This window comes from Simochromis diagramma, unplaced genomic scaffold (genome assembly GCF_900408965.1).
Source record: "Simochromis diagramma unplaced genomic scaffold, fSimDia1.1 OVJJ01000368.1, whole genome shotgun sequence".
NCBI classification, from domain to species: domain Eukaryota; kingdom Metazoa; phylum Chordata; class Actinopteri; order Cichliformes; family Cichlidae; genus Simochromis; species Simochromis diagramma.
Window position 1 is genome coordinate 28,164 of NW_024386800.1, and position 16,225 is coordinate 44,388.

Consider the following 16,225-nt stretch of genomic DNA (forward strand, 5'->3'; position numbering starts at 1 on the left):
GGAGGACGTTGCCTGTGAAACTGAAGCACAGAGAAACTAAATTACACACGCAGACTACAGGCACAACGCTAAACTCCAGGGAGGCCTAGTTGCCGCCATAGGTAGTAGGCCAAACTGGCAATAAAATGCTATAAAGACATCTGTGTAAACGAGGACATAAATGGAAGACTGGGCTGGGTGAGTGGGACAGATCTCAGTGCTCACAGTTCATAAAGACATTCAGCTGCTGAACAGCAAAACATTCAAATATGGGCGATATCTGTGTTTGATGAAGCAAATGAAAGTGTTGCTTCGAGGACAGAGAGCTGATAAAGCTCTGAGGTCAGCAATGGAAATGATGAGATTTGGTTAGACTGACAGATGAAGCTTCATGTTCATTTACCTCCATGTGAAGCTTAGAAGAGAGAAACCGTTATCCAGCTGAGCTGCTGTTTATCAACCATTTCATGTTGTTGGTAGCACAGAGTTGCCCCGGTGGATACGAGGAAGAGTCAGAGTGCTGTGTGGCTGTGATGTGACAGCATCAGGTCACTAGTTTAAATATTCTTACTGTAATTTTGATTCATGAAGCAGCACAAACTCAAATATTTGGCTTGTTGCACAAACTCTTTGTCCGTGTGTGAGAGCTGCTGTTCCTCTGAGGATTCACTGATGCACAAGTCAGTGCTGCATGAGCTGATCTGTTTATAATGAGCTGAGCTCCCAGCTGCTCATGTTCGCTCATATTTACTGTGGAGCCCGTCATCACTGTCGATGATGTCACGTCCTGTGTTGAAGGCTCTGAGCCACAGTCAGATGGTAGCGGTGCTGATGGACGTTCACACAGAGTTTAGGATGAGTACGTGATTTTTAGAACATCAGCTGGTGGTGACACACACTGTGTGTAAATGTGTGTGTGTGTGAAAGGACACACAGCAGCTGTGTGTTTTGCGCAGGTTATTGACGGCTGCCACACTTTTGAAGGCAAATGTAAGTTATGACACGATGTTCAGAGCCAAGTCCAAATAAAGTGAAACAAAGTGCTGCACTGGACTCTGATCAACAACATGACAGGAGTACCAGGACCACACCTGCTCACTCCCTCATGCTCTCACTGTGTGCTGGATGGAGACAGTGAGTGAGCTGTGCATCAGACTTTACTGTGGAAGATAAGATGTGAGCTCACAGCTGTGCATGGAGAGCATACAATGAGGTTTTGCATACATCAGCATTTCCAGTGAAGTGATGAAGCAGCTTTGAATGTGTGTAAATGAGTCTAAGCAGCAAACAGAGATCAGTGAGTGAATCTGCTGACACAGAGCATCCAGAGCAGCAGCATCATGGAGAGGATCCTGCTGTGTGTCTGCTGCTTCTCAGGTAGGTCCAGCTCTTTGTCGTCTACAACAGCCCTTATTACTCAGATCAGTCTCAGCCCCTGATAGGCCCAGAGTCTCAGATAGACTCAGACTACAAACTGACCCAGTCAAACGTTTTCCCTTTCAGGCTGGTTTGTCTCCACATGCTGGCCCCGTCAGTACCACTATGTTGATGATGCAAAGACTTGGACTGAAGCTCAGAGCTACTGCAAACAGACTCACACAGACCTGGCCTCCATCGAGAACACTGAAGAAATGACGCAGCTGAACAGCACAGTTTCACCTGCTGCTCACAGCTCTGAGCTCTGGATCGGTCTGTACAGTCAGATCAGCTGGAGGTGGTCAGATGGGCTCACAGGGAGTGGAGCTGACTACAGGAACTGGGACACTTCTGAATATGAACCAGATTTTTACTCTGGGGCTCAGTTCTGTGTGTCCTCTTTAAAAGGAAAATGGTGGGATTATAACTGCAGAGAAAAGCTCCAGTTTATTTGCTACAGAGGTAAAAAACAAAAAACACAACCTACATTTGATTTTAAACGTTTAAACTTTAAACTTTGATTTCAGTGCACCATTACAAAGAGAAAATTCCATTCCAAAAAATGGATTATGTTCAACTAGACGTAGCGTTTTCAGTGGGAGAAACGTTTCATCATCATCATCATCAGCTGACTGCGGGTTTCCCAAACCTTTTAAACACCTTTGCACAATGGAAAAACGAACCCAATGCATAAACAAAGGGCTGTGAGGTCAGTTTATGATCATTAATGTGCAAATTGTCATGACCATTGACCAGCAATCAAAGGCCATTTCATTTGGTTTCATGCTAGTTTCAGTCATTGCATAAAAGTACTTTTTAAAAGGTAAAAGGAAACCTGCAGTCAGCTGAGACTGAAGAAGGCTTTTGGGTGATGATGAACCATTTCTCTCCCTGAAAACGTCCAGATGAATACAATCAACTTATTGGATTTCCTTATCTCGATGATTGAGCATGCAACAAGGCAAAACGTTTCTGCATTTTAACTTTCAGGATCACGGATGAACCCCGAGTTTGATTTGGTGGATAAAGAAATGAGTTGGTCCGATGCTCAGAGGTACTGCAGGGAGAACTTCTTGGACCTGGCCACTGTCAAGAACACCGGAGAGAACCAACAAGTCCATGAAAAGGCTCAGAGTAAAAGGGTGTGGATTGGCCTGCACAGAGAGCCACACATTTACTGGTCTGACGGCACAAAGTACTCATTCTCAAACTGGGCCAGTGGGATGAACCCGTTTAGGGGTATGAGTACGATCTGTGCAGCTCTGACTCGTTCAGGAGAATGGAAGACTTTGTCCTGTGAAACAAGATTACCATTTGTCTGCTACAGCCTCCCTACACCTGGTGAGCCTTCATTGTCTTTCCTTTAAGGATCGCAAGCAATTTTAGACACACGGTGTTGTGCAAAAGTCTTGAGCCACCTGTAATTTCTGCATTTTCTGGAGAGAAATGGGAAACAGCTGCAGAGACTTAATAAATCTTCCAAAACGGAAATATAGTTTATATAAGGTAAACCCTCAGAGAGTTCAAGATCAAGGTATTTTATGCTTGAGTGATTTGCAGGTCAGAATTAGGTGGCTTAACAAACCAAACAAAAAAAGACTTTTGCATGGTGATGTATATTTAAGATAACAAATACTAGATGAAAGACACTTAAAGCATATGTTACAGGTCTTCTATGGATCCTGTTTTTAAACAGAAAAGCAGACCAGGAGTCATGAGCTGCGTTCGGTCTGCAGGCCTTTCCTTGGCTGAGCTACAGGAGCATTGCAACGGCCTATCGCACCCATAGCTCTCTCCCCCTTGTGGCTGTGCCACAAAATGACATCTTCACAACTTTAAGTGAAAAGTGCAATACCACAATGAAATTTGTCGAAGTTTTGTGAGGTTTAACCTGAGATTCTAGCATTTCGGGCAAAATAAATTAATATTTAAAAATCTATTCAGGATTGTAATGAATCGATATCGCGTTATTAAAGCTAGAATTCATTTGTATCGGAAAATCGATAATTAAAACCCACCCCTAGTCAGTATAACCCAAGGTGAAAATGTCCAAATTGTGCCCAATTAGCCATTTTCCTTTCCTGGTGTCATGTGATAATGTTACAGGGCCAAGGTGCAAAGTCGGAGGTGGGGGGGGGGGGGGGGGGGGGGGGGGGTGCTCAGACCATATGCCACACACTGCATCACTTGGCTATTATCTCAGAAGGAAGCTTCTTGTGAAGATAATGCGAAACAAATCCCACAACCAGTTTGCTGCAGACAAGCAGACTAAGGACATGGGTTAGCTGTGGTCTGATGAGATCAAGATAAACTTATTTGGTTCAGATGGTGTCAAGAATGTGTGGCAGGTGAGGAAAAAGATAAGTTTGTCTTACCTACAGTCAAACATGGTGGTGGGAGTGCTGGTGGCACCGGGGGGCTACAGTTAATCGAGGTAACCACGAATGCCAATATGTAGAGTGACATACCGAAGAAGCTGAAGCAGATCATGATCCCCTCCCTTCAGAAACTGGGCCACAGGGCAGTGTTCCAAATGATAACAACCCCAAACACACATCCAAAAGTTAGTGTGGGACAAAGACCATGTTTGTGTGAGACAATGTTAGGGATGAGAGGAAGCCTAAAAACACATCTACACAAACAAAGTCAGACACACTGCAATTAATTTTAATAAAGTTTTTAAGAATGCATCCTAAAAAGGAGCTCGTCTTTTTGTCAGCCTCGTTTTGTGCGAGAGACTTGTTCATTTCTCTAAACTAGATCAAATTAAAATGTGGGGCATTGTCTGGACCTGTGTGATATGGAGAATGAGGGCTAAACATTCACTGCTCCCTGCAATCACAGCAGCAGCAGTGATGGTTTCAATGATGGTGGCTTCATTTAGCTTCTGTTTCTGTGTCTGCAGTAAAGAGGCAGGTAGTGAAGCTCACAGTACATGTGGAGGACTCTCCTGTGGATCTGAATGACTCTGCTGTGAAAGCAGAACTGCTGACAAGGGCAAGTTCCCACAGTCCACCTTTACACTCGCACCGTTTATATGTATATGAATTTCCTGATTTTGAATGAAAAGAACAAACATTGTGGCTGCTGTCTGACAGGTGAAGGAGCAGCTGAAGAAGAAAGGAGTGAGTAGAGTCAGTGTGAGGTGGAGAGTGCAGCCTGATGGGAAGCTCTTGGCTGGAGATGGAAGAAGAAAGAAGACTCTGAGAGAAAAAGAAAAATGTTTCAGAAGCTTTTCTACTTGAATCATGTGACAGCCAATTAAACTTTATTATCCACACGTCGCTCTCCCAGCTGTGTCTGAGCACAGATGTGGGCTAACATCTGTTTTTAGGCTCTTCTGTCACAGTTTTTGTGGGCGTGGCCTCTTCTTTGGCTTTCATAGAGATAAATGCAGACGTGTTTGTGAGCCACAGGTTTCTGCTGACACACTTTTGGAAATCAGAGAGACAAACATGCTGTCACCATGGAAACAAGCACAGGAAATACAGCAGGCTGAAACTGTCATGGTCCTGGCTCTTTGAGTTTCTGGACTGTGTGTTTATTATTAAATGTTTTCTATGTGATTATTAGTTTGCTGATTGTTTCTATTTCATCTTCGTGTTATTCCTGTGTTTCAGTCTGGAGTGTTTATTTCCAGTTCCTGTTGATGTTGCTTTATTTTATTCCCTCACTGTTTCCCGTCTCATCCTCCTGTGACAAGTTCTTTCATGCGTCTGTGCTGTCATGTACTTAAGGTTCTCCCTTCCTGTTTTATTTTTTGTCATTGTTTTAAATCACATGACAGAAACCAGCGACGGCCAAATAAAGCTTTATGAAGTATTGAAGCTCGTATTTAAAAAAGGGTTTGTTACTCAAAGCTTTCTAAAACAGTCCTCTTTTGTGGCGTCCAGTGGACAAAATGCAAAGAGCAGCTTGAATCTACAAATTAAAATGAATGCTTCATTATGATTGCCTACTCTGCAGAGCTAAGTTGGCAGCTTCTATTCAATATCATGTTACAGTTCTGATATTGGGCTACTGTTTGTTTTCTGATTAATAAATAATCAGTGTTGGGGAGTAACGGAATACATGTACCGCCGTTACGTATTTAGAATACAAAATATGAGTAACTGTATTCTGTTACAGTTACCGTTTAAAAAGGTGGTATTCAGAATACAGTTACTTTGTTGAAATAAATGGATTACACTGCGGTACTTTCCTGTTTCATTTTGTCGCGGGTCAGGACTGTTTGGGTTTTGTTTGACAGCTACGTGCTGTTGTTCCAGGCGGCAGCGTTACAGTTGCCATGGTTACAGGGCGACGCCCTCTCGCTGCGACGGTGTGTCCTTCCGGGGTCAGAGGGCGCCCTATGTGTGTTGTGGTTGCCGCGCTGAGCAGTTAGCTAGTGGCAGTGTGTTCTTCTGCAAATGTAATAAACGGCTGTGCTCCCTGGCTAGCTCACGGGAAGCAAGACCAAACGATACCTCCGTCCCCTCCTTGTCTGAACTCGCCACAATATATTAAGTAATCCAAAGTATTCAGAATACGTTACTGTCATTGAGTAACGTAACGGAATAGGTTACAGAATACATTTTGGGGCATGTATTCTGTATTCTGTAATGGAATACATTTTAAAAGTAACCTTCCCAACACTGTAAATAATTATGATGAATGAACCATACTTGTTCAAACATGTGCCCTCGTGTAGTCTCACTTTGCTTTTGATTTCCTGACATTTATAAACATACCAGATACACGCATTATGTATAATAATATGCAGCACACTTATAAAATAGGTTGGAAATGTATTTGTGCTGTGAGATCCATCCTTCCAAGTAGTTACATAACTAATCAATGGACAGATACATTTATATTTAATATAACTTACTTACAGTGTATTTTTTTTTTTTGACCTGGGTGTAGAATTGCTAAAAAAAAAAAAAAAGTCAAATAAAAACATAACACACATAAGGTGTTTGTCCACCGCAGATTCTTCAGCATCCTTCTCATTCTCAGAAGCCTTAGGAGCTCCTGTGCAATCACACACTGTCCCAGTATCTCACGAACATACATGCAGGGGTCCTACACTGACAATACCAGACTTTGTGAGTTTACCACACTGAAGATGGCTCCTAATAACTTTGTAACTTTGTGCCTCCAGATGCGACAGAGCTATTCAGACTGATGGATTGCCTAAAACTAGAAGAACCTCATCTATTCCCCTATTACTTTTAATTATAATATTCACATGTGTATAATTAACTGGAGCACCAGGGCTTAAAGCCAATCAGGTGAAAGCCAATATAATCACAACAAAGCTCCTTTTCCATGCATCTAGTTAGGGGAGCAAAGAGTAACATCTGTTTACTGTTTAAGATCACACAAGACTGTTTGTCTTGGGCAAATTTTTGGGATGTGTGTTTATTGTATCCACTGAATCAGCCATACAGCGATAACGTCCCAGTCAGCGGCAACATTGAACTGTGTACACTAGACCCCCTCTATGAGTACAGAAACCACCAACATATGTTGAGCTTAGATTTCTGCGATTCCAAATTGTAAGTGTACGTGAGTATCGTGGTATACATGGTATGTATGTCTCTGTGCCTGTTCTGTGTGTGAGCATGCTTGTACATATTTATTATTATCTCTATGGATGATATGTGTATATATGTGCTGTTGATATCCACACTGCTACAGCGCAGCAAGAGAAAAACATGAAAAAGGATATCATGGCTGCAAACTTGTCTGATAACAAAGAAATTAAAGAAGCACGTCACCAGCAATGGCTCACTGGCAGAAGAGCTGAAACACTTCTTTGCCAAGTTTGAGGAAGAGAGACCCCAGCCCTGATTCAACCTGACAGCACTGTGAAACCACTCATTGATGTTGTGCCAGGTTTGATCCTCGAGGCATGTGCTGATCTTCAACACATCCCACCCTGTCTGATGTTTGCGTTGATCATCTCTGTCCCCAATAAATCCACCTGTGACACCTGATTGACTATAGACTGGTCTCACATATGCCTGGTGCCATGGTGTCTTTTGAGCAGTTAATATTAAAAGTCCTGAGAACATGTCCTAGACTCTTCACACTACTGCCACAGTGAGGTAAGCTTAGCAGTGCCTGCACTACCTCAGGTCAAACAGGTTACAGACAAAACTATGAAAATGCATCATAAACATGGCATAACCCCCCCCCCCCCCCCCCCCCCCAAAAAAAGGCTGACCCATCCCCTCAGCAAACTGCAGACAAACACTACCTCAGCAAAGTCATGAAAATCTCCCATGACTCTTCAAATCTAGGCCATCACTTGTGCCTGAGGGGAACAGGTGAGGACTCTGAAGACGAGAACCAACAGATTCAACATCAGTTTCTTCCCACTGGCAATAATGACGCAGAACACAAACCACTAAGAACAATTGTTCAAGAATTCCAAAACCAAAGGGCAACTACTTCACTGAGTCATTTCAGTTTTAAAATATGCATATAGTGGAGATTTTTTTAGACTTCTATTAGTTTGAGTATTCATGAAAGTATAGATCCTTTTATTAACCTCTACTTATTTTTAAATATTGCTTATATGTGATGGAAATTTTGCTGTTTTCAAATGCAATGACAATAAAGTCTTTGAATATGAACTTGATTACTACCATGCCGTGTTTAGGACCACGACCACTGAAGGCCACGCCCCTCTGGTCATGTGATCATGTGGTTTGTAGGACGCTCCTCTTCCTCAGAGGATCCACCTGTGCTTCCTCTCCTCTCTCCTCCACCTGTTACAGTGAGGGAACGTCCTCCATGATGGAGGAGCTGCTGGAAAGTGCTGAGAGTTTCCTCCAGAGTGAGACCTCTGTCACAGTTCAGAGGATCTACGGCAGCAGAGACCTTCATGGACACTAAAAGTCTCAAACACACAACAACAACATCACACTGACTCCACTCTGACATCACTGATCAATAATCAAAGAACACACAGATCAAACTGATTGATCAGCCATCAGAGGAGTCGGATCAATGGAGCTGCTTCTGTTCCTGATGTCCCCTGTTTGATCCTGGACCTGAACTCTCCCTGCAGAGGAGACACAAGACAGTCAGAGACACACACACACACACACACACACACACACACACACACACACACACACACACACACTACAGAAGGAAACAATCAAACAAACCTTTGACTTTGAGCTGCACTGTTTTGTATCTTATCCGTCCGTTCATCGAGACTTCACAGCTGTATTCTCCATTGTCATCATCTGTGGGGTGTTTCAGGGTCAGACTGAGGTCTCCAGTTTTCAGCAGGTCTTCATTCATCTTCGTTCGGTCTCTGTAACTCTGGTGCTGTTTGTCAGCCTGGTTAGAGATGTTCTTATACCAGTGGACCATGTTGTGTGAACTGTCTCTCCACCTCACAATACTATTCCCAGGCAAGTTTTGTGTGGTTTTGAAGGGCAGCTGGACAGACTCCGCCCCAGCCTCCACGTCCACCCGATGAACTGAGAGCACAACAAACACAACATGCTTACTACAGGTGCCCCGTGTTCTCACAACTAAAATGAGAGTTTTTGTCAGTGGAGTCTGGTGGCTTTAACCATACAAACATTACAGCTGCGCTCAAATATCACAAAGAGCTGTGACAGCAGAGAAACACATGAGCATCCTCCAAATATCATCTAGAAATAGAAATGTGTCCACTGTGGGACGTGTGAGGCTGACATTAATATGTCTTAAAGTGGGAGATGAAGAAATGACTCCAGGGCCCAAATCATGGAGACAAACATCAATCCACACTTCACTTTGTTTCCTGTCTCTAAAGTGGGAATATGAAGACACATGTAGGTGGTTACATACGGTTAAAATTATTCAAATGCAGTAAGTATACACATTTTTCTTATAAATAGTCTATAACTTCATTGTTGTCTGTAGTCCACATAATTACACACTTTAGTTACATTTTGATGTTATGTACTGTATAGCCTGTATAATAAATAAACATGTAGCCCAATAAGTATAAAATCCAGAAAGCTACACAACATGGGGCGGTTCATTTACAAACACACGTCTAACTTAAGTTTCACACTGTTTTTTGTTAGAAAACAGTCACATTGTTACAGCTTAAATCACACAAAATGTCAGAAATCTGCACTGTCATGAACAAAAAATTTAAACCTAATTTTTCATGATTTGTTGGATTAACCCACTGAGGTCTGAAATACAATCGGCCATTTTTGACTCCTTTTGAGTTTACGTTTGTATTTCACCCTCAAATTGTTTTCTTTTATTTTTCCCCCTTGGCTTGTTTGGTGTCATTCTTTTCAGCTCAACTGAATTTAGTTGTTTTTTTCACCGACATACTGCATCATACTGATCTGAAATCACACAAAGAACTTAAAATCCTAGCAGTATTTTTTTTAACTGTGAAAAACCCCCCCACAGATGTGTTGAGTAAATCTTTGTAACTTGAAATGCAAATATAAATATAAAATGTACATTTTGTAAACATATACAACTATTTATGTAAAAATGCAGCCAATACACCTGCCGTTCTTTTTAAATTTTGTACAACCATTTAAAAAATATTACTAAAACTAAAATGAGAGAACAATCAGATGTCACAGTAAGATGCCCCACAAATGATGTGTGCCAGTAAAAAAAAAGAAAGTTTGTCCACCAAAAGACAGAACAGCACAGGGACAAACCTGCAGGCCTGACAACAGGAGGTGTTTCACTCTGCTGGTTTTCTACTCAGCATTTACACTGCAATGTGCCTTTGTGACATTCATTAGTGCCCTCACTGGCACACAAAACAAAACGACTATACTACAGAACAACTACACAAGACAACACAACACACTAACTACACACGCCACACTAAACGTCACAAATCTCCTCCATCTAAAAACTCTCTCTCCCTCACTTGCTCGCTCAATCTGTCTCGTGGCCGTTATGGTCACTCCCAAAACTTTCCCTCTTCCTAAAAAACCAAATCCCACGTGCTGACTTTTTTTTTTTAAATTGGTCAACATTTAATTGGTGCATTTTTCCACCGATAGGAAAGAGGTGGCTTTTTTCTTTCTTTACCGTTTTCGCGCTGTCCTTAGAAAACGCTTAAAAAAAAAACCATACACAGACAAAAAAGCAAAACAAAAACATGACGACAGTATTTAGAAAAATGCATGGCTTATATATATTATCATAACTCTGATTTACTGGCCTGTAATTAAAATTTAAAAAATTTAAAGTCCAAACTTTCAATGTGGGCTGAAATAGAGACTCAGCATGGCTGCACCTTAAATCAGTCATGTGATCTGGAGGTGCACTGTGCCCGTGGACCCCAGAGGGTTCATAACACTCACCTTCCTTTCATTTCCATAGTGTAACATCCAACCACCTGTGCGAAATCTGAAATTCCCATGGTGTTGTTCAAAATGTGCTCTGGCACAATCATAAGCATCGCTTGCTACTGAAAACAAGAAAAAAGCCGGTCCTGCTATGAGCTGAACCATTTGTTAATGGTGGAGGTGGGAAAACTATGCAGTATTTTCAGTTTTAGCATTTATATTTACTGTTGACTGTAACTACGCTCAAAGTGTTAATGCTATCTTATAACAACACTGTCATATGCAAAACTGGGGTGGCACTTGGGGTGGCAAGGGATTATTATAGGGTTGCACTGGCCACCCCATTCCACCATTCTAGATCTGCCCCTGCTACTCGACCAGATGTACCAATTAAGTTTAACATCCAGGCATCCATGAAAACACAATTTATTAAATTTAACAGAGCTAGAAGTTAGCAGGAAGTTAGCACGCTGGTTTCGCTAGTTACCTAAACATGATATAGCATGTTCTGACTGAGAACATACAGCTCTTCTATCACTTCCAATGTAAATGAAGACAGAAAACTACACAACAGTGACATGGGTTACTGAAGTTGGGCTATCTGGTATATAATTCTATGCTGCGTAATCGCTAGCGACACAGCTATGTTAGCATAACATAAACTCAGTGAAGCTGGAGGATCAAAGCTAACTTTTTTTCACTTGATAAAAGTTCCCGATGTTTTTTGACAAATGCAATTGCATGGAAAGATGCTGTAAACGGACCAAACTTCAGTCAGGAGAACAACTGCGACAATCCATCCACAATACAAGCTTGGTCATTAATATCAGATAAGATAAACTTTATTAGTCCCACATGTGGGAAATTAGTTTTGTTACAGCAGAAAGTGGACAGTGCAAAGTTACATAGCAAAAATTATAAGGAGTTTAATGCGCCTTATATTACGGTGTGTCTTATACATGAAAACAGACCTGTTCATTGACCGTGCGCTTTATGGTCCGAAAAATACAGTAAACTAACAAAACTATTGATTTGATTAGAACTCAAATCATGTCAGAGGCTTTTATTTTGAAGTTAGGATCATTTTTAATCGTCTTCTTAGTCTGTTCATTTAAACACACAGTTACGCCGCCTGACATTTTTGGCTTTTAGATGAAGACATCAAAGAATGTATTTTATTTGAATGAACTGAAAATAAATTCAAACTAAAACCTTTTAGATCTGTTTCTACAGCACTGACCTCTGACTTTCAGCTTCACTTGTTTCTTCATCAGGATGCTTCCCTTTCCGCTGTAGACGGTGCAGGTGTAGGTCCAGTTGTCTCCATCTGTGGGGTATTTCAGGGTCAGACTGAAGTCTCCAGTTGTCAGCAGGTCTTCATTCATCTTCGTTCGGTCTCTGTAAACCTGGTGCTGTTCTTTAAACTGGTCAGAGCCGTTCTCATACATGTGGACCTTCTTGTCATCAATGCTATTGTCCTTCCACTCCACTCTAGCATCTTTAGGCAGGTGAAGTTTGGTTTTGAAGGGCAGCTGGACAGACTCCGCCCCCTCCTCCACCTCCACCTGACACACTGAGAGGACAACAAACACAACATGAGCTGTACAAAGTGTGATTGGTGTTCAGAGCAGCATCATGTGACTCTTGTTCTGCACTAAATGAAGCGATGGAGTGGCGCCTCCTTCAGGCAGAGAAACAGCTCATGGAGAGAAATAATTATTAGAGCAAAAACAAGAGTGGAGCTGCAAATAAGGCCGAGAGGAACGCTGCAGGAAACTGTTCATGTGTGAATTCATCACTTCATAGATTTCTTTGAGCACTAAAATCAGAGCTGCTTCTATTTCTAATATGACAGCTGTACATTAGAGCTGCAACACTTTAAATGTGAGCCATAAAAACATGATACTCTACAAGTGCATTCAGCTCTGACACTGTCACATCATGAAGGAGACGTGGAAATCACTTTGTTACACAAATCAAAGTCAAATCAGTTCTATTGATGGAATATTGTGTGATCAATAGACTGATCAGTTTCTAATCTGTCATCGATCAGCTGGAAATCCAGCATGTCAAACAGACAGGCAGCAGATTAGGACCAAACACAAACACAGTGAGACTTTTTCTTCACAGCAGTTGCAGGTAAACTGCAGCAACAATGCGACTCAGACAGTTTCTCTGTAACTGCAGGGCTTCCTGCGCTGCTGTTAGTCAGACACGGATCAACAGGTTGTGGATAGAAAGCAGATTCCTTCAGCAGAGGATCCATATCACACTTGAAGCATGTCGTCGGGAAACAATCAGTGAAAATGGGACACTTTGAGCCGATTTGAGCCTCAAACTCTGAACATAACCTGCTGCAGACCAGCTGATATATTTGAACACCAGGACCTAGAAACTTTCACAGGATCAGTACTGGACTACATCAAGTTCTGTACTGCAAATGTGACTGTGGACAAAAGCATTCAGGTTTTCCCAAACCAAAAACCCTGGATGACCAGCGAGGTCCGCTCACTCCTCAAAGCCCGCGATGCCGCCTTCAGGTCAGGTGACAGAGCTCTGTACAGAGCTGCTCGAGCTGACCTGAAAAGGGGGATTAAAAAAGCCAAGTCAGACCACAAAAGAAGCATCGAGTCCCAGCTGTCCAGCAACAACACACGAGAGGTGTGGCAGGGAATGCAAGACATCATCAACCACAGAGGCAGCACTGCGAAAACAGAAATCCTGAGTGTGCAGCTGGCAGAGGAAATAAACAGCTTCTTCGCCCGCTTTGAAACACCACAACAGCAGCACTCATCTGCCTCAGCCCTGCTCCCATCCTCATCCTCACCTGGTTCCTGCACCGCTCCACTCACTGTAACGGAGCACAATGTCAGACGTGTGCTCCAAGCAGTGAACCCCAGGAAGGCGGCCGGTCCAGACGGAGTACCTGGCAAGGTACTAAGAGCATGTGCACACCAGCTCACCCTCATCTTCACCAGACTCTTCAACCTCTCACTGGATCAGGCAGCCATCCCATCCTGTCTACAATCAGCCACAATCATCCCAGTGCCGAAGAAGTCTCCCATCTCCAGCCTGAATGATTACCGCCCTGTGGCCCTCACACCGGTAATCATGAAATGCTTTGAGAGACTAGTCCTCCAGCACATCAAGGATTACCTCCCCCCAGAATTCGACCCCCACCAGTTTGCATACCGTGCAAACAGATCCACAGAAGATGCCATCGCCACAGCCCTCCACGCTGTGCTGAGTCACCTAGAGCAGCGGCAGAGCAGCGGCAGAGCAGCGGCAGAGATACGTCCGAATGCTCTTCGTGGACTACAGCTCAGCTTTTAATACAATCATCCCGGACATCCTCATCACCAAACTGGTCACTCTTGGCCTCCCTCCTCTCACATGTGCCTGGATAAAGGACTTTCTCACAAACCGGCCCCAGACTGTAAGACTCGGCCCTCATCTCTCCTCGACTCGCACACTGAGCACCGCCTCCCCACAGGGCTGTGTGTTGAACCCCCTCCTGTATTCTCTCTACACCCACGACTGCAGTTCGACCCACAACAACAATCTCATCATCAAGTTTGCTGATGACACCACAGTAGTCGGACTCATCTCAAAGGGAGACGAGGCAGCCTACAGAGAGGAAGTCCTGAAGCTTGCAGCATGGTGTTCAGAAAACAACCTGGCACTGAACACTAAGAAAACCAAAGAGCTCCTTGTTGACTTCAGGAGACACAGCACTGACTTGCCCCCACTTTACATCAATGGGAAGTGTGTGGAGAAGGTCCACAGCTTCCGGTTCCTTGGTGTCCTCATCTCTGCTGACATCTCCTGGACAGACAACATCTCAGTGGTCGTCAAGAAGGCCCAACAGCGGCTGCACTTCCTGAGAGTCCTCAGGAAGTACAAGCTGAACTCCAACCTGCTGCTGACCTTCTACTGCTCGTCCATTGAGAGCCTGCTAACCTACTGCATCACGGTATGGTACGGCAGCTGCACCAAAGCAGATAGAGTGAGGCTTCAGAGTGTGGTCAAGACAGCACAGAAGATCATCGGCTGCCCTCTCCCCTCCCTGATGGACATTTATTCCTCCCACTGTCTCAGCAGAGCAGCAAACATTATCAAGCACAGCTCCCACCCTGGTTTCAACATGTTCAGCCTGCTTCCCTCAGGGAAGCGCTACAGGTGCATCAGCACAAAAACCCTCATACTCAAAATCAGTTTCTTCCCCAAAGCGATAACCACCCTGAACTCACACATGCACCGATAACACAGCCCCCCCCACTTTTTTTCTTCTCACTTCCTCTATGGACCACCACTGTGCAATACCAATTCTATGTGCAATAACTCAACTGTATATACACAACACTATTTATTACATATGTCTGTGAAGGTTCTCAGTCATCCAGGTCATCGTAGTCAAAGGAGCTTGCAAAGAAAAGCGTCTGGACTTCTTTAAGTTGCTTGAAGACGTTTCACCTCTCATCCCAGAAGCTTCTTCAGTTCTAAGGTCAAATGGTGGAGAGTCCCAGATATAAACCTAGTGGGAGTAACCCCCCCACAGAGGGACAAAAGGACCCCCTGATGATCCTCTAATCGCCTGAGCCAAGGTGTGAAACTGGGTGTGGGTCCCAATCAGCCAGAGTTTCGGGTGAGTTTATTGTGAAACCTGGCCCCACCTTATCATGCGAATTCCTGAGAGCAGATGGCCCAGGGTGTGAGTGGGCGTTAAGGCGTCTGGGAAGGGATCTCAAAACTGGATTATAGATGGCAGAGAGTTGGTGTCGTAAACCACCGCCTCTGTTCAAAGATGGTCGCTCACAGTGGACATAGATGGCTTCTTTCACTCCTCTTTCAAACCATCTGTCCTCTCTGTCCAAAATGTGAACATTGGCATCCTCGAAAGAGTGACCTTTATCCTTAAGATGCAGATGGACTGCTGAGTCTTGTCCTGTGGAGGTGGCTCTTCTATGTTGTGCCATGCGCTTGTGAAGTGGCTGTTTGGTCTCTCCAATGTAGAGGTCTGAGCATTCCTCGCTGCACTGTACAGCGTACACCACATTGTTAAGTCTGTGTTTTGGAGTTTTGTCTTTCGGGTGAACCAGTTTTTGTCTGAGCGTGTTGCTGGGTCTGAAATGCACCGGGATGTCATGCTTGGAGAAAACTCTCCTGAGTTTCTCTGATACACCGGCTACATAGGGGATGACAATGTTGTTGCGTTTGTCCTTCTTATCCTCCCTCGCTGGTGCCTTCTTTTTTCCTTCAGGCTTAGAGGGAACATGTTCTGCCCGGTGGTGTAGGGTCCTAATTACTCCAAGTTTGTGTTCCAGAGGGTGATGGGAGTCAAACAGGAGGTACTGGTCCGTGTGTGTGGGCTTCCGGTAAACTTCGATGTTGAGGTTGCCGTTCTCTTCAATGTGCACGGCGCAGTCCTGGAAAGGCAAACAGTTATCCTTTGTGTCTTCCCTGGTGAACTTGATGTTTTTATCCACAGCGTTAATGTGCGC

General features: G+C 43.6%; 1 protein-coding gene across 1 annotated transcript; it reads left to right on the top strand.

Annotated features, from left to right (window-relative positions):
* Positions 1–2,391: 2,391 nt before the first annotated feature.
* On the top strand, positions 2,392–5,405 carry LOC120729364 (lymphocyte antigen 75-like). Its single transcript, XM_040024893.1, has 2 exons — positions 2,392–2,736; positions 4,301–5,405. The coding sequence occupies exons 1-2, from the start codon at positions 2,394–2,396 to the stop codon at positions 4,459–4,461; spliced, it is 504 nt and encodes a 167-aa protein (XP_039880827.1). The 5' UTR covers positions 2,392–2,393; the 3' UTR covers positions 4,462–5,405.
* Positions 5,406–16,225: the final 10,820 nt, after the last annotated feature.